Source organism: Sabethes cyaneus, chromosome 3 (genome assembly GCF_943734655.1).
Source record: "Sabethes cyaneus chromosome 3, idSabCyanKW18_F2, whole genome shotgun sequence".
Lineage (NCBI taxonomy): Eukaryota > Metazoa > Arthropoda > Insecta > Diptera > Culicidae > Sabethes > Sabethes cyaneus.
In genome coordinates, this window is record NC_071355.1 from 161,635,998 (window position 1) to 161,659,161 (window position 23,164).

At 39.6% G+C, this 23,164-nt stretch overlaps 1 protein-coding gene across 2 annotated transcripts in view; it reads right to left on the bottom strand.

Moving 5' to 3' along the window:
* Positions 1-23,164, bottom strand: part of LOC128742338 (insulin receptor substrate 1) — a 461,417-nt gene that overhangs the window by 40,498 nt on the left and 397,755 nt on the right. For both annotated transcript variants that reach the window (XM_053838670.1, XM_053838671.1), the window contains exons 4-6: positions 13,629-13,809; positions 13,288-13,413; positions 5,960-6,108 (exon numbers count right to left, since the gene is read on the bottom strand). In XM_053838670.1, coding sequence (XP_053694645.1) covers positions 5,960-6,108; positions 13,288-13,413; positions 13,629-13,809 — 456 coding nt within the window. The remainder of the gene's footprint in view (positions 1-5,959; positions 6,109-13,287; positions 13,414-13,628; positions 13,810-23,164) is intronic.

Sequence of the window (23,164 nt, forward strand, 5' to 3'; positions counted from 1 at the left end):
CGATAAAATCCGATTAAACCCTACCCGCTCTGTACTGCTATACAATTCTGTGCTGAATATCGTATTGTATGCCAGCTATTATCATTATATACGACTGAAATTCAGCTTGAGCGCACTTTAGTAAGCTTTAGTTACGATTTCGAATTTGTTACGATTTGGTGCTAGCTGGGTATTTTATTTATTTTCTTGACAATTGTTTTATGGTTGCCATAAACCAATTCGAACCGAATTATCAAACAATAAAACTAGAGCTTTACTGCTCCTGGTTATATATTTCCAAGTTAACAAAGCGGACTAGCTTATTTAGCTTTTGAGTACAACAAATTTTATGCTTTATCCACAGACTAACAGACGTAACATTTCGAACAAATTCTCTAACAAGACATCTGTGAAGTCCTGCTTGTTCACCGTCTCATGAATGACGCGCCCCGTTTGACGCGGGAAGCTGTCAACTCACTCTGACCCTTTCTCTCGGTCTCGTTACACGTTATCGACATAACTACCTAACTAATGTGTAAACAACACACATTACGCATTACAGGCAAATCCTCTAATATGGTATAAATACCAGGACGCCACATCCTCCCTATACGTGAAATGGACATTTCAATATTTCAGGTCAATTATAGATACTTTACATTGCTGCTGTAGTCGTCAAAATAGAGGGGTTTCCGGCCTTGCCCAATTTGAAAGATCTGCAGATCAGAAAATGCGAGAAAAGGTATTGACCGTCTTTTGCCAGAACGGCCCTACTGTGCAGTGCACTGCAGTGGGGTAATTCTTGGGAACTTAAACCCAATTATGTACACTATTCTACTGTATATTGTAAACGCTGTGAGGCTAATATTTGTTTCCGATTGCTTTAAAATTAATGAAAATAGAAGGGAAAGGTTGTAGTTCGTTGGACCTTGAGAGAAAACTGAATTAATAAATTGATGACATGTCTATTTGTAAAGCATTGACAGCGAGGCCTACTGCCGCTCTGAAAAATTCTACAGTTGTATTATTTTAAAAAAATTTTAAAATCTGTAATCTTTAGCTGAGCTAAGCTTGCATTCCCGGAAAGGTTCGTAGTTTGATAAGACAACAAATTTGAATTGCATTTTTTAAGATACTATGGATTTATTCATCGATAAGGCCCCATAAATAACGAAAGGTAACATAATCTCTCATTTACTTTTCAGCTCAAAATTTCAAAGCTTCAGCACTTTAGCTCGATATATTTAGTAATGGTTGTGACGGTACCTTCCACTTTGTAAAACATGACAAGACACAATGTTTTCAATGATTTCATTATATTAGAGTTAGTCTAAATATCAGTTTTGATGAAGCTGAGCTGGGAAATGTACCTGTAAACGGGCCAGTTAGTGCAATCGAAATCTGTGGAAATTAACTTTCTTCGTAAGCATGTAGTGGCAAACTTAGGAAACGACGCACGATTTAAAGGAGCCGGATTAGGTTTGACTTGCAAAAACAAACGGCGATGAAAATGGCAATACAGAAATAAAAAAATGCAAATGAAATCAAGCCTATGAGCTCGTTCATTCTTCGATCAATCCCCGCATGGGTTCTTTAGTTGCATATACCTGAAACAGAGTGCCGCCGCAGGGAGTTTCGCAGGCGCCGTAGCGGAATCGTCGACAGAAACAGCGGATTAGTGGCGGAATTATTACAGAAAGCGGTCCGCGTGTGCCGCGAAAGTGCGGCCAACGAAAGAGACGAACCGGACGATACCGGGCCGATTGTGGTGGTCAACTGCGGCGGCGGTACTGGAGGTGGTAACATTGCGTACAGCTGGGGCGGTGCCGGTGCACCAGCAGCAGTAGTGGATGAGGTAATGGCCGTCTGGATGCTGGCAGTGGATGAACAGCAGGACGAGGAATCGGAACCGCCGCTGCCGCCGCCGTTGGTCACCGACGACAGCGATATCGTCGAGGACCCCATCATCGGCGGCTGGTTGTGGTAGTCGCGGAATCTTCCCATCGAGGTCGACGGCGACGAAGGCAGCAGCATTGCCGTCGACGCACAAGAGGATTCTGTTGCTGATGGATTGGCGAGTATTGCATTTTTGGAATTTTAATTTTTTTATGATACGATGAGACAGTGGGCAGAGCAAAGAAAAAGAGAGACACAAATATTTGTTGGTCGTTATTGCTAACTTGTTTTTGAAAAAAAAAAGTGGTTTAAGGTTAGTGTTTTGTATACAAAATACCCGAAAACAATTCAGCCGACGGTTTGTCAACTTTCACTGTTTTAGGGGCTTGTGTACGTGTCATAAGGGTATTGAACTGTGCTCTTGTGTTATAAGCTCTGTTCAAGCGCACGCTATAGAACTAATAGTATACGAAATAGAATTTTGTTCAAGAATAAATACGATTTGCTAAAATTGCACTTATATTCATATGAAGATGAAGACGATGCGAACAAATTCCTTAAAATGTGATAATATAAAAATGCCAAAAATTAAATTCAATAAAAAGTATTAAAATTATTGATGACCACGTAAAACAAATGGCCTAAGAACTAAAGATGAAAGAGATGTAAGAAAGGACATTAAACACTGTCCCACTTTCACTCGACAAACTAATTCTGACGAGATTAACTGGCGAGACTACTTCCAGACTATAAATATCACTGAAGTTCTTAGTGATGCTCTGAATGAATACCATAATTCCAAAATGTGATGTACTCCTTGGTTTTTGAAACAATTTTTGTGACAGAAATCCCTTAAATTGTTAAAATAGATGAAAAAACAAACGGCCCAAAAGGACTACCTTGTGGAACGCTGTAAACAAGTTAAAAATACGTTTTACAGGCAATTTCACATGTTTTGGAGAATTTTTTTGGTAAAAGTATTTAGATTTATCTGTCACAATCTTTTTAAGTATTAGAGACATTGTTGACAATGATATTTGGGTTGCAGCATTAGTTTTGATCTCTGCTTCGGTCTATAACTAAATAATCTTCTTTCATAACTACGCTCAAAACAATGCGTGGGCATTAAAACCAGCATGAGTAATTGCAAATCAGATTGAGATGATGAATGATCGATGCAATCCAAGCTCCGACAAATTGAGCTTGTACAAACGGTGTTCAGCTCTACGGCGGTTATGTATGCATGCTTTAGTGATTTAAACAGCGCAGAATTGAATTAAGCAGCAAAAATCCATTGTTCCCCACAAGTAGCACAAAATACATCTAGAAATATAATACAGTAACTACAACTATTAGGGTTAGTAAACATGCAAACAAATATTGCGGGAAAATCATGCTACATCTGACGAGAAAATATCGAAATTAAAACAAAGCGAATCACATGCAGTAAGGGATAAATGTTGTTTTACCAAAAATAAAAGAAAACTAAACACACTCAAAATTACATCCAAAGCAACTTGGATTAATAATTTGGGATAATTGCATAGCTTTTCAGCCAAAAAGATATTGTTAGACTCCCCTTTTTTCATTGTGTCATTGTTGATCATCCAATCGTAAAAGAGACAAATCTTATCAACTAATATAAAGGACTTGCAAACAAAACGGTGGAATGAATGAAGAGACTGTTTATGTTGTTGTTTTTTTTTTTGTTTTTGCGAAGGCGCTTTGTGTCAGGTTTAGCGGGTGTGTTTCTTTTTATGGAATGGAGGATTAAGAGGAGTAAGAAACTGTTTGACATAGAACAGCGGCATACGAAAACGGTATTTTTCGTTATAAAACAAGAAAAAATACATGAACGAAGTTTCTGAACATGGGATAGACACAGGCAATAATAATGTACAGGTTTTGCGACTCGAGACTGAAGGAATGGTAAAAGCTTTTCTTGCCTAATCTTAGATGGTGTTGGAGCAAAATTGTTGCTTAGGTATGATTTAGACAAAGGTGTTAGGTATAAAATACTCTTCCTAGCTATAACTTGGAACGACGAAGTATCCGGAATATAAATTCAAAATAGCCTAATATTATGCTCGGTATATTTGGCATCGCTTGAACAGTAACTTAGGTTTTATTGTGCCCTTAAGATGGCTTTTATGAACAATTTTGGTCACAAAAACCATTATAAGAGTGTAATAAAACCCGTATCGCCACTTAAGCACTTATTACGAGCGTTTTTCAAGTAACTACTTTACTCCAAGCCATCGATTTACACAAACACTTTACTGTCCCATCGGTTCCGCGATGCAGGGGCCTAAACTGTTTTTTATTTGTTTAATTTTGAGCTACTTCACCGATAGTACTTTAATCGAATTTGGACTGATCAAATACAATGATAGAAAATAATAAAAAAAAACACAACAGAAAAGGCAAAAGATCGCTGATTTGTATATGTAGCAAGAAAGGCGAGAACGGAATTCGAACGAAAGAGCAAAGATAAAAAGTAAAAGATAGTGAGAATGAGAAATCATAACTGAAAAAGAGTAATATTGATAGAATTTTCGAAAATAACAGTAGCGTACCATGATCACTTGGAGGCGGAAAATCAGTGGTTGTGGTAGTGCTGCCACTGCACACACTGGCAGTGCTGGCGAATGATGGCGTGCCAGCAACACCAATACCACCAACAGGAGCTCCAGTGTGATGCTGGGTCAGCTGTGCAGCTGGCGAACTGGCCCCGGCCTGCGGTGGTTGGATGGAACTGTACATGGATAGGGATGAAGCGCTGCCCTCTTCCTCTTGGGGAGGGTCCAACTTGGGTTTCTTAATGGACGTTTTACAGCCGGATAGCGTCGGAGAGGAGTAGGAAAACAAGGGTGAGCCGGGAATAGGGAAACCGGGGGGTCCACCGATCGTCTGACCACTACCGACAGCAGCAACCTGATGGCTCGTACTGGCAGGGATAGAGGTAGTAGATGTGCATAGCTTGTCCGAATTCGGTTGATGGTTTTGATTGGCTTTCAAATTTTGACTGGAATTTGGATTTTGTGGGACCATAACTACTGTATTAGTGCTAGTAGCCGACGAAGAGGATTCGGAACCCTGTGCATAAGATGCATGTGAGGAGCTTTGATCTTCTGTAAGATGCAGCAAAATTGAATTAATTAACAATTATTGGTTCTGTTCCAAGACGGGACGGTATTAATTATTTGTTTAGTGTTGTGGTTGGATACCTAATCTGATCTGATCGTATTTTATTTACAAAAAAATATTACAAAAACAGAAAAATAACTCCACTGCCCCTTTAAACTGTGTCAATTTAATCTTTAAAACTATAAAATATTGTAACGAAAGATAAATTTAATTGAATTTCATTGAAAAAAAAACATCCAAACGCTTCAATGCACTGCTAGTAGGGCACGTACACTCGAATCGCTTCGAATAGTAGTCGCAAACAGACACAGAAGAAATGGATTGTGGAAGAAAATTAGTAAGAAATGAGTTCAAATCACTACTACTACTACCAAACAAATCGAATCTATTCACAGCAAAATGTAACACCAAAATAAACTTTTGTATTATAACAACAGCTACGTTTTAATTAAACAATAAGAAATAACTAGAGCACAAAACTTAAACTTTGTAACTTACTACGGTATGTGTTCGGGTAACGAATATAGAAATAGTAATTGCAGTAAAATATACAAAGAAATAAAAGAAATACGATGCACTTTAAAACAACACACATAAAAGTAACAAAAAAACCCTTTGTTCTGAGCTAGCGGAAAAATAAACAAAATACAAAACATAATAACAGATCAACTGATTGGTGAGAATCTATTCTAAACCTCCCTACTGGAGTGCAACGTGTGTAACTTCGTATCAAACGTATTTTCTACAGATAAATGAAGAAACATAGTGAAGACATCGAAGAAGGGAAAATTTTTCTAGAACAGAACTTTGTGGAGAAAACAGGACGGACGGACGGTAGGTGGTGGTGTGAGAAAATACTAACAGTGTGTTATTTTGTAAAAGTAAAACGTAAGTAATATAAATAGGAAAAGTCATAATCTCAACTCGCACTACTCACCACCAGAGGGAGAACAGTTGATCGGTTTCTGGCCCGCATGCGTCTGGCGGCGGATCTGCATCTGGGTCGGTTTCGAGGCTGCGTTAGCTGACGAGGAACGGTTCCGCTGAATCGGGTCGAGCGTGTCGCCGTCTTTGTTTTTTGCGGATCTGAAATGTGGAGGTGGCAACGATTTAGCGGTATGTCTTTCTAATGAGAAGAATTATGATATACTGTATGTCAGTTCCATCAGGACGTCACAAATAGGGGACGGTGAACGATTAATTATCGCATTAAGTACATACAATCGGTGGTTAAACCGAAAAAATAAATAACTATTCTGGACTATTATTCACAACACTGATTGGCATTCATCAATTTTCACGAAATTGTTGATAGCACCATTCATTATTGTGACAGATTGATTTGAAGTATAGCCGACCAGTTAGCGTCGAAGTACGATGCTGGTCCGACAAGCCAGTCGTCGTATGTTCGAATCTCGGCTTGGTGGTGGTGCTAGATAGAGTCAGTAGAATTTTTGCACTTGCCCTGTAACCTGTCAGTACTCTAATAGCCGGCCGCGAAGTCTGTCGATAAAGAAGGGTCAAGTCTTAGAAAGACGTTTATGCCCACAGCTTTATATTGATATTTTAAATAATGTCCTCCGCATCTTACTAGTTTCGACACTCTACTTTACAGCTGCAAAGAATTGCGAGCAACTAACTGAGCAGCAAATGAAACGGTCAAAAACTATTCTCGAATAAGACAGTCGCTGAGTTTCCTCGCTTTGAGAACTGCTGCGTCAAGTCACATACCCAAAAATCCCATCTGCCCTGTTTCCGTGCAAGACAACAGTTCCAAACAAATTCTATGATGTTTCATTTTCAGGATATCCCCTGGTGCCCTGGTGCTACATTCTGCCTTTTATTCGATAGATTTCGCTGCCAACAATTGTTGGATAATTGCTTCCACCCCATTGATTCTAACAGCCTCTCCCAGTCGATATTGAAACATATGGCCGCTGGTTTATTAGGCAAGTTTCGTTCCTCAAGCCCAATTAGAAGGCTACTTGTAAAATTACTGCGTCAAAATACATGCAATGTTGCATTCCGTCAATCACGTTTACATAGAACATTTCTGGTAATTAAATAAATTTTAATATATCGTCAAAATGATTGACCAAAAGGGAAGGAATCGCGCTTGAACAACATGGTTTACTTTTAGGACTTCAAATTGATGTAGGTTCAAGGAGACCAAATGATTTCTGTCCTATTGGGACGGGAAAATTTTGTCCATTCTTTCCGAAATGGAATTGAACGAAATCGTAGTAATAGCTAGCGTATAAAATCCTCTGTGCTTACGAGTTATGGTTGATTTATTAAATTTAATAAGCTGAAACCTATATATTTTTCAATAGTGAATTTTCAAGAACATTGCATTTTCTTCACAAGATTGAAGTCATAGAATAATTTGCAATGGTGCAAATATCTCTTGAATGTACTGAAGAATTATTAGCGATCAAAACCAATTTTTTCGAATAAAAGTCCTTTATCTCAAAATGTATCTCAAAATGTCGCTGAGCTAGGTTCAATTTCAGTGATGTGGTGAATGTTTACGGCACGCTTCTATTTCTAGCAGTTTTAACCAAAAGAAGGGCATTTTATCCAAGGGGTATGAAATGGAGAAGGTAACTAGCAAAAAGCGCCCAACATTGCTCTAGCCATACCAAGCCCCTACCTAGCGCCTCCACGTGCCCATATCTGGAAATACTTCAATTTGTATAACTAGTTGACTATCCGGAAAATATAAATGTCTGTTCAGAATTCAGAAAACTGCGGATACATTCCATTGACCAGTGTTTGCGAAGATGTTTAATCTTTGTATTAGTTCTTTCAGTTCTTATACTGCATAATTTTGCTCTAAGATGTTGTACATAAAAGAGTCATAGCCGGAAACTGAAACAAATAGTTTTTATGGTCGTATTGGATTTTATTTAACTGAATAAAAATTTCTGCCTGTTTATGTAACCTGTAACCCTGTAACATTTGTGTATTCTGATTAGAGTAAAATATTACTTAGAAAATTCTCGATCGTTTGCTATTATTAACTCACTTTTTAAAATTTTGCGACTTGGTCCGGTCTGATTTAACACCGACCATGCGATATCGCGAGAAGCAATCGAGTTGAGCAGGCGAGTCGAGCAGTCGAATTAAGCAATCGAGTCAAGCAGTTGGGTCGAGCAGTCGAGTCGAACAGTCAAATCAGTCAAGTTTAGTCGAGCAGTTAAATCAAGTTATTCAGTCAAGCAGCCCGGTTGAGCAGTTGAGTCGAGCAGTTAAATCAAGCTGTTCAGTCAAGTGGCCTGCCGAGCAGTTAAGTCGAGCAGTTTGATCGAGCAGTCCAGTCGAGCAGTTTAACCTTAAATTGATTGACCGAAAGTCCGGCAAAATTCGAGCAGTTCAAGCACCCGGCTTTAAATGTAAAAATTTTACTTAAACGTTTCAATTTACGTAAAATAATGTAGATAGCAAGTATTTGGAGTCTTACCGATATTTCAAAAGGAAAAGTCCGAAACTTGAAAATCTCGACAGGGGTACAGGTGTACCCGGTTGATCAATTGAGGGTTAATCGAGCAGTTAAGTCGAGTCCAGTCGAGTAGTTAAATCGAGCAGTTAAGTCGAGTTGTCGAATCAAGCAGTTAAGTCAAGCAATTGAATCGAACAGTCGGGTTGAGTGTCCAAGTCGAGCAGTCTAGTCGAGCTGTTGAATCAAGCTGTCAGTTGAGTTTAGCAATAAAATCAAGTAGTTTAGTCGAGCAATTGAATCGAGCAATCGTGTTGAGCAGTCAAGTCGAGCAGCCGATTCGAGTAGTCCAATCGAGTAGTTGAGTCAAGCAGTTCATTCGAGCAGTTGAGTCGAGTAGTCCAGTCTAGCAGTGGAATCAAGCAGTTGAATCGAGCAGTTGAGTCGAGCGTCGAATCGAACAGTTGAGTCGAGCAGATGAATCATTCTGTCCAGCCAAGCAGTTCAATCGTGCAGTTAAGTCGAGCAGTCGGGTCTAGCAGTAAGTCAAATAAATGTGTCAAGCAGTTGAATAGAGTAGTTAAGTCGAGTAGTCTACTAGAGCAGTTAAATCGAGCTGTTCAGTCAAGCGGTCAAGTCGATCTGTCCAATCAAGCAATTGAGTCGAGCAGTCGAATCGAACAGTTCAATCGAGCAGTTCAGTTAGGCAGTCCAGTTGAGCAATCAAATCGAGCAGTCTAGTCAACCAGTTGAACAATCGAGCAGTCCAGTAGTCGACCAGTTAGGTGACTGAGAATAGAACTCATTCCGACGAAAACATGATGTCCTGTCAGGGGCTTGTTTCTAATTACCGATAAGCCATTTATGACGTCCTGTCAGAGACCTGGTTTTCGGTACAGACATAAGCCTCTTATATGAATAGATAGATAGATTGTGTAGTCGAGCTAGGAGGTGCGGGGTCGTGTGGTTTTCAGTTTCTAACCTTACAGCTATAATTTTAGGCAACCATTGAACCACACGACTTCACTTGCATGAGTCATATTATATAAACTAATATTTTCGGTAGACTAATCTATTATCAGAGAGCGAAATTAGGTGCTATATCCTTGGCCAATTGCAGCGTGGCTTCTGGTCTATACGCCATTAGTTCATCCCCGAGGGTCCGGAGTATCACTTAACTTTTGTTAGCAAAGATACTCCCAACGACTGTAAATAAATCATTATTTATATGAGAAGCTTTTGGTACGGGAGGTCCACGCTTTCTTCCTTCACCTTGATTTCAAGGAGTTTAATGGAATTAGGTATTATTTCTGGTACCACTTTGTTCCTTGGAAATCGCTCTGCGGTACATGCTGCGCAGTTTGCCTAGCCGTTGACAAGAAAAATGATTGATTCAAGTAATCGCCATTTTGCAGGATGCTTTCAACAATTGGCTTTGTTAGTGTGAGACTAGATTAGATTAGAAAGAAGGGAATTTATCCTAGTTTTGTCGATATGAAGAGATGTAAAAGTTTAAATCGCCGGAATCCGCTGGGATAAAATTGATCTGTTTTCGCCATACGTGAGAAAATTTTGGTAAAATGACTAATTTTGCCGCAATCAAATACTCTACCATCGGAGTCCTCAGGAAAATAATTTTCATTTGGCGAAAAAACATTGGCTTTATCGCAGCAGGTTCCACAGTTATGGGTCGATACATCTTTGTACTTGTAGGAAAGTAAGAAAAAACCACTGCCTACTTGTAGGAAAGTAAGCCAAAACTGCTAGAAATAGACGCGTGCCGTGAGACCATCACACCGGTGGAAACTCCATTAAAATATCTTTCTTTTGAAATCAAAAGATTGAATGTAGCCCAGCGCCATTTGGCGATATCGAGATAAAGGAACTTTTTACAAAAACTTTGCAGTGGTTCATAAGTTATAATTTTTCAACGTTAAGTCTAGTATCCAGCTGAAAAGAAAACAGGTCAAGAAAAAATCCTGCTATTTACCAAAGAAATTTCGACAACTGCAAGCAACTGCCTGTCATTTTTTTTCTTGTTGTAATAACGCGGCGGATATTATTTCGTGCGGAAAAGTGACGTTTCAATTCACTTGCTTGTAAAACTGTGCCATCTGAAGGTGAAATAATATTTCTTGTGAGGTGCATACTGGTAAAGAAATCGCAAACGGAAAATCTTTTCTTTCGCATTTCTTGGCCTATCTTTTTGCCCATTTCTTTTCAGGTCTATACCAGGGCTTAAGAAGGTAGGTAAAATCCCATTTTTTTGGGATCGCTGGGACCACCAACTTAGAAAGGGCCACCCAAGGGGTCAAATAAGACCCAAAGGCCAAATCGGAAATTTTCTTTTTCGATAGCATTTTTTCTGTATAATTGCTGATATAGAGTCCTATTATGAAAGTCAAGACGGTTCGACTGAATATTTTGTAAAACTCGGCTCCACTCAGTGGCTGTCGAGTAGAATGAAATGATCGCATTATTTGAATTAAGTGCTACTCGGCATGACATACAAAATCGGGGCCATGATAAACTTTTGCTTAACAAAGTTACCAATTTTTCAGTTTTCCGTGTAATCGACAGTATTTTTCTAGTAATAATTGACAGTATTAGTCTGATGTGATTGAAATTGAAGGCGATGACCTTTCATTTCAACAAGATGGTGCAACATGCCGTGATCGTTCCGTAGAACTTATTGTGTTGAAAAGTCCGGCAAATCTATAATTTATCGAAATTGAACTTCCAATTGTTCATCAAGGTCGTGCGATCTGACATCGTTCCATTATTTTTTGTAGTGGTATATTGAATTTAAAATATACACCAATAAACCAGCTTCAATTGATGACTTCGGACACTACATTCAGACCATTATAGCGGTCATAGCAGCCGAAATGCTACCACAGAGTTATCGAAAATGGGAGCGTTAGAAGGCACCGGAGCAAAAACGTCCTGGCAATAATTTCAACGCTGAATCTTCCTTTGGCAGTTTTACATCATTGTGGAAAATTTTATGAAACACTTTTTCCAAATGATGTGTCTGGATTGCAGGGAAAATTAACTTACATTTTTATATTAAATGTAATAAATACCAAATACTTGGTTCCTGGAATATATAAAATCCGAGCACCTCCCTTAGCCTTAGAGTTTTCTGCGAAAATTGGATAGTTCGAATGTTTTAACTATTGTTATCATCAACAAGCATAACGACTGTGAATAATTCCCCTCTGTCACGCTTCTATTGAAAGATAGACAACTAACGCTTGGTTTCTTTACAGAGAGAGACATTGTATGTCAGGTGAGCCCATCGTATCTTACCTCACTCGCTCACTCCAGTTACCATAGGGCCAAGGGCCAACCCATTTCACCCAGAAGCAAGCAACCGTATAGTGAATTTCTTCTTCGTCTGATAACTTTCTGCCAGCAGCGCGACTTGAATTGTGATCATTAATAATAATAATAATCACGATAATATTAGTATTATTTTTACTGCTGTAAAGTATACTCTAAAAAGCTGGCTCTGCTTCCATCTGATTCTTCCACCGGAATTATTTTCTTGCGGTTATGTCTGTCATTCGGGTTGGTTTATGAATGCTTTGAAAATTGATTCGGTTTTGCACTTTAACATTCTGCCGAGGGGTGCCACAGTAAAAGGGAAGCTCGACGAGTAGCAAGCACGAGAGTGCCATCGGTCGGTACGGCTGGCTGCTACCAAGTTCCTGTGGCTAAAGTCGTAGCTGTTACTGCTCGAGCGTGAAGCCACTTGTTGCTCAATTATAATTATTACTGTTTTTATTCGGCTTCCACATTCGTTGTGACTACTTAAGCTCACTGTTAACTGCTTCGAAAATAATATACATTTCAGCATCGTGTAAACGCCGCGCGCGTCCGTTTTGAAAGGGAATGATAATTTAATTACCCTCATAACAAAAAACCAACATACTTTAGTTCGATTCGCACCATCGACGGTAGATGGAGTTGTTCGTGTGATATGAAAGCATTCGATTGTGGCAAGTGGAAAATCAAGAATGAGATCGCAGTTTTGTTCGCTGAAAAAAAAACCGGGGCATCGTTTATCAGTAACAGTGAGCTATTAGTTTACAACGAGCTTATTTAAGTAAAAGGCGAAACCGTGTGATAAAACCGTTGCAAAAAAATGCGTATATATTAGCTTCATGTTTACGTCGCGCGCCAAATGAAATGATAATTCAACGATGCCACTGCAAAAACCAACATTTTTCCGCTCGATTAATAAAGAGCGTCGCCGAAGGTTAGAGCAGCTCGTGCGATTTAAAAGCATTCTTCCATGATAATGCAGAAATTGGGATCAATTAGTCTGCAGTGTATTCGGGGGATAGAAAAAAAACGGTGCCCGCTGCAGACTGTTTTGCAGTTGCGCTATGAAGTTGAATCTGATTGACTTTTAATGGCTAGAATGTTAAATCGAGTGATTAATTATTATACAAAATAAATCGACAAAGGAATATGTTTTGTCGAAGAAGAAAAAAAGAACACAATAACGTTCCAATGGATGGCAAATCTGCCTTTTTCGCAGAGCTTTGTATTACATTCAGTCAGGACTATGTTTACCATCAACAGTGTTTCAAACATTTTCACGCAGAACCAAAATATGTCTTTGTTTGTTCACTTACAAAAGCGAATTGTAATAATTTAGTTTTCTATACTGTCTCGAGAACGATTAATCCCATCAAACAGTTTTTTCGGCAAGGATTAACAATTTGTAATTGTCCTGTTCCTGTATTCTAACAATTGGTTGCAACAGAAAAAAACAGAAGACTTTGCTTTGCCTACGGCTCTAAATTGACACTTACTTCATGATTGTTGTGTGCATATTTTGGGCAATAATAGTGTCCTGTGCTTCCATCCATATCTCGCCGGCGCCCGTCTTTGAACTCCTGCCGACCTCCAGATAGAAGTAGCGCTGGGAGGCACCGCATCTGGAACGAGAATTTGTTGCTATTAATAATGCGCCTCTTCAGAAGCGTATTTCCAATTAGCTTGAAATGTCCGGTGCAATTCGCATTCTGTTTGTCAAAGCTACTCAATCGAATCAACACACTATATCATGATTAAAAGTGTTTTGCTAGTATTCGGAACGGGCGGCAGCAGCAGGCAGCAATTCGCAAATCGTTATTTCTAAAGCTATGCTTACCTTCGTATCGATGCAAGTGAAAACTCGACCACCTCGACGCGGCTGTCTCCGGTCGCCGTGGTTGGGGGTCCTATCCGCACGAGGGACAGCGTTTTGTTCGTGATGCACAGGCGATAGTTGCCAAGTATGCCGCAACTGTCGCCCAAGCCTTTGCGCTGAACGAACACATCCCAAACGTGCTCTGCCGAACGAGGAAGCGAGAACGAGAGAAAAGGAGTAAAATTAAACAGTGGTTAGTATAGTTGGACGTCGGAATTAAAAACATCATAAATCAAAAGTTATTTTTTGTCATTTTTTTTTTCTTCACTAGCTTCCCGTTCGCTGTGTTGGGTTGTCGGAAAATTCTACTTCATTTGGTACGAGTAAAAATTTCATTAGAGGCTTCCATTCGGAAATTAAGGGAACTTTATGGGGATGTGGCGAGCCGTTTCGCTGGAAAACGTACGAGGAGACTTTTCGGTTTTGTATACGAGCTGAACAGAGAACGCGCAATTAGTGATCATTGCGTCCCGCGGATTTATTCTATTCAAGATTTTATGAATAGAATGCGGTGGTTTTTTTTCTTATTGTCTAGAAAGAAAGGCTTCACTGTATATTTCCTAAGAATGAATGTTCTTTTCAATTCTTAACCATGGGAGTACGCGGATTTAAATACGCTTCAAATACGTTTCAATTGTTAGATGATACTCAAAAATACACTCTGTATATTGAGGTTGAATATACATTATTTTTTGTTGAAATATGCATTACACTTTTATTATTGTCAAATAGGCATCATGTTGTTCCGCATTATTGACGTACGTCTACACAAGGCAAAAAGGGATTCACAAATATTTGTTCCCTTATATAGAAAAACAAAACACCATGCATCTTCCATTGCATTATGCAAAAAATTCTCAGTTTTCTAGAAATAATATTGAAAACGGAAAGGAAAATACAAAATAACGAATACTTAATGCTTGTGGGTGGCACAAGTTTTGATTTTTGGGACCACACTGATTAAAAAAGGAACAGCCTAAGCGCCAAATAAAAAGTACGGGTCTAAAATGTTCAAGGAAACAACAAGTACACAAAGCTTTGTAGTACACACAATATGCAATCGATTTAAGCTCTTACTTAATTTATAAAGGATGTAGTGTAGGTTAGACCCTCCCAGTTGGTTTCGAGGTATGACGCTGGCCTAATAAGCCAGTCGTCGTATGTTCAAATCTCGGCCGGGAGAGGCTGTTAGAGTCAATAGGATCGTAGCAACTGGCCCTGCAATTGTCCTGTACTTTAACAGCTGGCTGCGAAGTCTGTCGTATAAAAAACAGAAGGTCAAGTTTCGATAACGGAATGTAACACCTAGGCTTTGCTTTGCTTTTGTTAAGGTAAGAATGCACGGAACTGATTCCGATATGAACAACAATTTCAGCCAAGAAAATTACTAAATTTTCCGCAAGTCTTTACAAAGTCATAACCCCCCTTCCCCCCATTACAAAATAATTTACGCATACATCGACATCGGGCGACTAAATATCAATTCGAAGTAGGTAACAGTAGTCTATAATTTGTATTAATTTATGCAACAAAAAAAAATAAAAGAAAAGTAATAGCATTGGTCCCACGTAACTCCCTCGGGGTACACCCGAGACAATTTTATAAGATTCAAAAAAGCAGCATTAGTTTCCTATAGTGATCGCATCAGGTTTGTGCCTGACAACTTGACGCGCCACATGATAGGGTTTATGTTCGCTCGGTTCAACGAAATCTGAAGAGCGCATCAATTACTCGTTTTTGTTCGAGGACAGCATACATACAGCGAAGACAGCTCGGGCAGTCTTATGGAAGGTGAACGAATATGCAAAAATTTACAGCGCTTATAGTTTGTACATGTGTGGCCTCTCACGCTGTACTGGATGTAAGCATTTTTGTTTATGTTATTATGACTTGGGTTACGGTGTGCGACTCAAATAAGTGAGTACACTACACCATCCCCCTTAGGAGAGAATAATTTAATTAAAAATGGAATTATGTATTCAAAAAAGTGAAAGTTTGTTTCCAATCGCTTCTACAAAAATGTTGTTAATATAATATTTAAATTAAATTATTATCACATTTCTACTTCTTAAGACTAAAAATTTTGATGTACATTTTTAAGACTGTGAGTACACTACACAATACTGACTTACTTATAATTTTATTCATTTACTTATTTTGATAATCTCTATCATGAATCATGATAGAGATTATCAATGTCTATCATGAATACAAATCCCTTAAAATATTGCTATTTCGTAGTTTCTGAATAAATCTATGCGAAAGCTCTCCGAAGTAAATACTTCTTCCAGTATAGAAAATGTTCTTATGCAGGCAGTAATTGGGTCGTTACATCCAAAAGCAGTACGGTGAAATGGTGCATGCAATAAATGTGAAGCACAAAAATCCAAAAGTTACAAAAATAAAGGTGAATCGATTTCATCATTAAAGATTTTAGCCACTGACACAGCCTGGTGAATAAATGCATGCTAAAGTCACTTAACGTCGAATGGCTTGATTCTATTAAGATTGGAACCCACGACCACTCGCTTTGTCAAAGCAGCCTCGGTAACCTTGCGGCTACGGAGCCCCCCGGGATTCTAGTTAATCGAGGTCGACCAGACGGCAACGATCAGATTATGCCAACGAATTCCTCGGGATTACGCCATGGTAGATGCCGCAAAGCAAGTCGGATAAACTTTATTTGCACTCGTTCAATACACAGGGTCAACGTTAGTTGTTGAGGACACCAAACCTAGCTGCATTTCTCCAGCAGCGGAAAATTTCGAGATAGTAGGGGTTCTTGAAATCCCATCCGATTATCGAGATAAATCCGAGCTGACACGAAACTTTTGAAATAATTGATTCGCGTTGCGAGTTGAATGAGACATTAGCATTTAGTAAAATACCAAGGTCAGTAACATAGCCGACTCTGCGCAACTCAATCCTTAGTTCTCAGTCCAATTTCGTTTGCACCAAACAACAAAAATATCGTATAAAGCTAGTTAGCTTTTTCAGCTTCAGTTGCAATCGTTAACTTTTCTTAACGTTTCAGGTTATCAGCATACACAAGTCTGTATCCGGTAGTCAGTAGGAAGGTAACTGTGTATTTTTTAATTTCACTACCTATTAAGACCAACCAATTAGGCCCAATGATCGAATACGACTTACCTCGTCGGAAGTCCAATAATGAAAGAGGACGATTCTTCTCATGTATTGGTGGTTACTACGGCTACAAAATAAACAATTCAGCTCATGTCACCCAAATATATTTATATGCCACACAGTAACGTCTTTGAAAAAACAGTGAGAAGAGTAGCGACCCCATATTGCTGCCTTGCGGAACTCCAGATAAAAAGCACGGAATTGAAGAAGGGGAAGATATTAGTCGGGATTCACTACAAGTGGCATGATTACTATCATAAGTCTAACTAAATCTGTTACAGTCTTCGTCAAAGGTAGAGCTTAGAATATCTTTTCTTGGAGCTTTACAGACGTCTATAAACTAGTTCTAAATTTAAATGATTCCGAATTTATTAAGAGATATTTACGATAATTTTCATGCATTAATATACGATTTGGTGCTAGCTGGGAATCTTCTATTAACCACTGTAATTATTAGGTGAGTAAAATAATTGCAATGTTGAGAGTTTGAAAGCACCTACAAAATATTAACAGTTCATCTTGTATTATCCTGCAATTGATTTCAACCAAATTTTTCGCCGATAAAGAACTCTAAATACGCCAATAACCATTAAGGATGTAAAACGAGCTCGTCATCCTAATTGCTGGCAAACAAATGAAAGCGCAGTACACCACTACTGGTGCGGTGCGGTGCGGTTCTGCCAGCTAGACGCATGGCTTCCGATGCATTTGGTGTTCATTTATTATCCATTTTGTTTTGCACATCGTTTACGCGGTAAATTCACACCGCGTGCTTCGTCATCACGAGCTTCGTCCTCGGTGGTGGCGCCCCGGTGTGTGCCGGGCTATTTTTACGCTTGTCCACCATTAGTATTCAAAGTGGTACTTTTACGTACTTGTATTGGCGATTGCAAAACGATATCGAGTTACTAGTAAGGATTTGTACCTATGAAAACGTTTTGAATTTATCTATTGTAATCCGTTATGGTAATTCACTGTATGTTAGCTTATCATTGTTGCGATATTTAGACATTATATTTATTTTAATTCGCTTTGACGTTTGCGAAAATTTAGCTGAAAGATTCCAAAATCACAATAGATATTGTCTTATGTACTTCTGGCCATTTTTAGGTTGTTTTATCTAGCAACGACAACAAGAGTAACCAGTGCTTTCAAGCCGAACTCCAATCTCTCCGTCCGAGTTGTCGCAAACAAGATGGGAGTGACGTCTTCAATCGTGCATCGTGCATCAAATGATCCGGACGGTCGACTAATAAAAAAGTTGGTGATTCCAAATTGCGATGATAAACAATATAGGACGACCAAAACACGATCCTTACAAAGCTGTAAACGAGGATGCCAACGATATTTGATCACCTAGTGACGGACAACGAAACCTACGCCAGGATAGACCTCATATAGTTTCCTAAGATAGTTTTTATAGCAACCGGAAGGGAAAAGATGACAGACATTATCAAGCATATGAAAGTGTCCAAATATTTGCTTTGACAAATTATCCGAACTTGTAGTTTTAAAAGCGGCATTCTCATTGCAACCGGGACCGTCAACAGAAAATTTTCGTCACGTGAAATATTTGGAAAAACGACTGCTGCCTTTCCTGCAGCATCATGATTGTTCCATGCTGTTTTGGCCGGATGTGACGTTCTATCATTACAGAGCAAAGTACCTATATCAAAAGCCATGGATTGGTATGCGGTCAGTAATCTGCAGGAACCCTCCTAATATGCTCCAACCAATCGAGAAAATATGGGGCTGTTGTTAAATGGAACCCAAAGAATTGGAAGCGAGTAGCAGTTTATGTAAGCAAACTGGCGTTCTGCGGCGAACAAATTGGACGAGGAGGCTCTACAGAATCTGGTGGCAGAATTTAAACGACCGCCGGAAGTCTAACCATATTATTTTTTCTTTATTTCAGACTAAATTAGCTAATTCCAAAACAAGTATCATTTGACAAACAGTCGAGACACTCGCATTAATTCCATCATCTATGTAAAATTTATTTTTGCGAAACATTCGCAACATGTCTAAACTGCGGCGCACGAAGTTTCGATTTTTCAGTAAAACCGTACAAATGTAAGCTACTCCGCAACATTCATGCTAGTGTGCATGCAAAATATGTAGGACGATGTTTTCAACGGATTTTCTTCTGTGTGCCATGTCAGTTTATCTGTGCTTAAAGTATCGTGTGTTACTTGGGTCATCTGACCTGTAAAGGTCTTAATGAAGTTTGGGGATAAAGAATACTTCACTGGAAGTCGACCATCAAGTGCGCGTAAAAACCCCACCATCTTTCGACACGGTTTATAATTTGCTAACAATATATAATTCATGCCTACAAAATACATACACTTACGACGCAAATTCCACTAAACGTTAGCTTTAAACATCCAGACTTCTTTGTTTGACAGTAACATATTACATTTCTTAAAGCTACTTTTAAAAGTATCACTTGAAGTATTGAAATGAAATAGTTTATACGTGGTATTAAAGATGTCACACATCGTTGGATATTATAATATTGAATTTCTTTTACGTGTGAAAGAAATCACGAAACATTTCAACACACTAATAGACAGTAAATTGTGCAAGCAGCAGTCAGAGTAAAGCAATCGTTGCAACTCAATGCAGACCGTCATGCCGTTTATACGACAAGAAATAGTTTCAGATCATCAGCATAAATGAGTTTAAAACCAGGCAGGAGAATAAAGCAGATATAAACAAAAATAGTGAAAAAAGCAGTGGTCCTAGGATACTCCCTTGAGGTACACAGTAGTTTGATTCAGTATTGCCTAATTTGGCATAGAGCAAGCGGTTGGCATAGAGCAAGATTTCAGGCACTCAATAAAATGTGCTAAAGCTCAAACTTGTTCACTTTTAGCCAGAACGATTGATTGACCGACTCGGTCAAATGCAGCTTTCAAGTTAGTAAATGGTGTCCACTCTCACGCCATTTTCAATATTTCGATTGAAGTGAGATGTAAACTGAAGCAAGTTAGTGGTTGCTACGAAAGTTACGAATAGTTTAAAAGGCCAGAGGTAAGAAGGTGTTGGTATGGTTTTCAATGATTGCTGTTGGTAAATGGTTAAGTCCAGACTGAGTCGTAAGGCGCTGAAGGCCCATCGAATCAAGTTCCCAAAAAAAATGAAGCGATGATTCATCGTTCAAATAATTATAAGGTAGATAGGTGGACTAACTATCAGGGCTTATTACATATTGAAGTTAAAGCACCCAAAACAGTTTCCAGTTTCTCTCTAATTCTAAAGAATAAATTGTTCTCCACTAAAATGAAACAGGGCACAACTCCGATTTGAAGAAATTCCCTACATCCTAATACACAATTCACTGTAGTCAACAGAAGGCAGTCAATTAACTGCGTTATTCATCAATGTCAAATGATGCGACCAGGTTGGTGCTCAACAACCAACCAGTGTACCAATGCAGCTGTCATTTAGTGTCGGTCAGAGACAGCAGTGGCGTCAATTGCCTGGTCTGAAAAAAAAGACTGAGCGCCATTAGCGATTGGTGGTAGACATTTGCTGTCTTTGTGTAATACCTAGGGGTGAGCACGCGTACATGCCGAAACCTCACAAGTATGAGTTTATTTTTCCGGTTATTTGATCCTTAGTTGGACGCACATGTCGACACGACGAGAACTGTACGATATTCTTGGGCTTCCTATGGCGCTGATGGTCTCCAAGTTTGCAAGTACTTAGCATTGAGATTGACCCGAATCGTTTATGCAAATAAACACTAATGGTTGTTGGTTGCCGCCAGCCACGTAGTAAGCATCGGGTTTTTGTTCCAAATCGTGGCAAGGTTGCCATATAACCTCGGCGGACGACAAAAAGTTGCGGTAGCAACAGAGTGGAAAAAGGCGTAAAATCTGCATAGGATTGTTGGATTACTTACTGAAGGACTGGATGACCATCCTCCCGAAAATGGCATCCTTGACACTAGCATGCATTGCGTACCAAGCGCATTTTGTTCCACCGCGCAGTACGTAAATGAGCAGCGAGAACATTATCGCTTGAGGCAAATATAGATGAAATTAATGCAAATATTTGCGGCGAGTCCGGCCGGAGGCAGTAGTCAGGCGGGCAGGCAGTCAAACCGGTTCCTGAAGTGTTATCCGAAGCACCGACAATGATCCAGTTATAAAGTACATTTCAAGTCAGCCCAGAAGAGGGCTATCAAATTTCAGCAGCCCCGCCAGTAGCGTCAATTTGCGTACATATCCATTGACATTTTCTGCAAATCACTTAGGCAGCGTGTGATGCTCACACAAGCTCCCATTAAAAGCCACAATCGAGGCTTCACATTAACTGTCGAGATTGAGATCCTCGACGTTCTCTACACGTCTTTCAGACCACGAAGAAATAATTCAATTAGCTGCCACCCACCCAGAACCCACACAGCAGCGGCGCGGCCTAAGCATACATACAACAACCCATAAAATAACAACGCGGGAACGCGCTGCTCTGGCAAATTTGTAACGCGTGTGATAACGATCAATTTTGCGGACCCTAATCCTAGCTAATTGCAACACACTGGTTCCAGCTTTCGACTGATGTGGTGAGGTCGATTCACCAATACGATTAAATAGATTCAAATAAACAAACTTTGTCAATTTATTCAGCAAATGACGCTCTGAGGTGAAGCAAATCCAAAAGCAGAATTTCAAACATCCTCGAATGATCGAAGGCACGTGAAACTTGATACGCTCTATGATTTTTTTTTTTACTTTTCGTTGAAAGCATCCGCACGTTTGGGAAGGTTGCTCAATAGTTTAGCAGGAGGATGAGGACGACGACGACGACGCTTAGCGAAGTGCGGATCATTTTTCACTAGAATGACTCTTACTAAAGTTGTACATTTACATTACAATGTTATAGGGTCATCAGAGTTTTATTTTTCCTCTACACAGGCCTACCTTAAACTAGGTAGTGCTCAATTGGCTTATTTTAACGGCGTGATGATTGTGTTATACATAAAGACGTCAACCAGGGTTGGCTTGATTTTGGCATTGTTGACAATGAACGACGACGATGACGACGACTATCGAGACGATGGGGGTAAAGTGCAGACAACAAATAATTCTTTGTGCACGTTAGAGAGAAATAATGCGTTGCTAGAAAATAGATTTTTAGTGATTCGAAAAATACGGTGCGGCAGAGCCTATTTGTCTCGTTTGCAAACTTTTTAGATTGTTTGGCAAGAGGAAATTTCTGTGATAGCGCAATGGATTGGTCCTTTTTTCTTTCTTTTTTTGTTTTATATCCAAGATTTGGATGTTTTAGAATTTTTTTGTCTATTTGTTGCTCGCTCAAAAATGACAGTGGCTAAGCTGAAAATATTCCGATATTATGTGGCTTATTATTCAACAGATTCTAGAGCAGTCGTAGACAACTTCCAAGCTACGTGTTATATCCTACCCCAGTAACAATTTGAGTTTTATTACACTCTTATAATGGTATTTATGATCAATTTTAGTCACAAAAACCATCATAAGGCTGTGATAAAACCAGTTTTGTAACTTGGGTACTGATTCCAATATTTTCTCCCAGTCGACTCCTACTATTGAGAGAGTTTCATGTCTTAGCACCACTCCTATTGATGTTCCCCACTTGTGCAATCTCTAGATGATACCCCTTTTTTCTTTAAATATCTTACAAATCTTTTTATCGAAATCTGGATTAAACAGACTAACTTTTCGGCCTCGACCGGAAGGGAACCTGATTTCCGAAAGATCGGAGGTGGCTAGGCGTTGGAAACAACGATGAATTGTTGAATGGTGATCAAGATGGAGCGGTCAACAGAAACTTACTTACTTAGGTGGCTTGCCGTCCTAAGACAAAGCCTGTTGAACAAAATTTCTCCATGTAACTCGGTTGAGGGCTACCGCTCTCCAATTCCTCGGACACCGAGTACTCTCCGCCAGATCTCGCTCCACCTGGTCTAACCATCTTGCTCGCTGCGCTCCTGGTCGTCTTATTCCTACCGGATTTGAGGCGAACACCATCTTTGCAGGGCAGTTGTCCGGCATTCTTGCAACATGCCCTGCCCATCGCATCCGTCCAGCTTTAGCCACCTTCTGGATACTGGGTTCGCCATAGAGCTGTGCGAGTTCATGGTTCATCCTCCGGCTCCATACTCCGTTCTCTGTACGCCGCCGAAGATCGTTCTTAGCACTCGTCGTTCGAAAACTCCGAGCACTCGCAGGTCCTCCTCGAGCATTGTCCATGTTTCATGCCCGTAGAGAACAACCGGTCTAATAAGCGTCTTGTACAGGGTGCACTTTGTACGGGGACTTAGTCTGCTCGACCGCAATTGCTTGTGGAGCCCATAGTAAGCA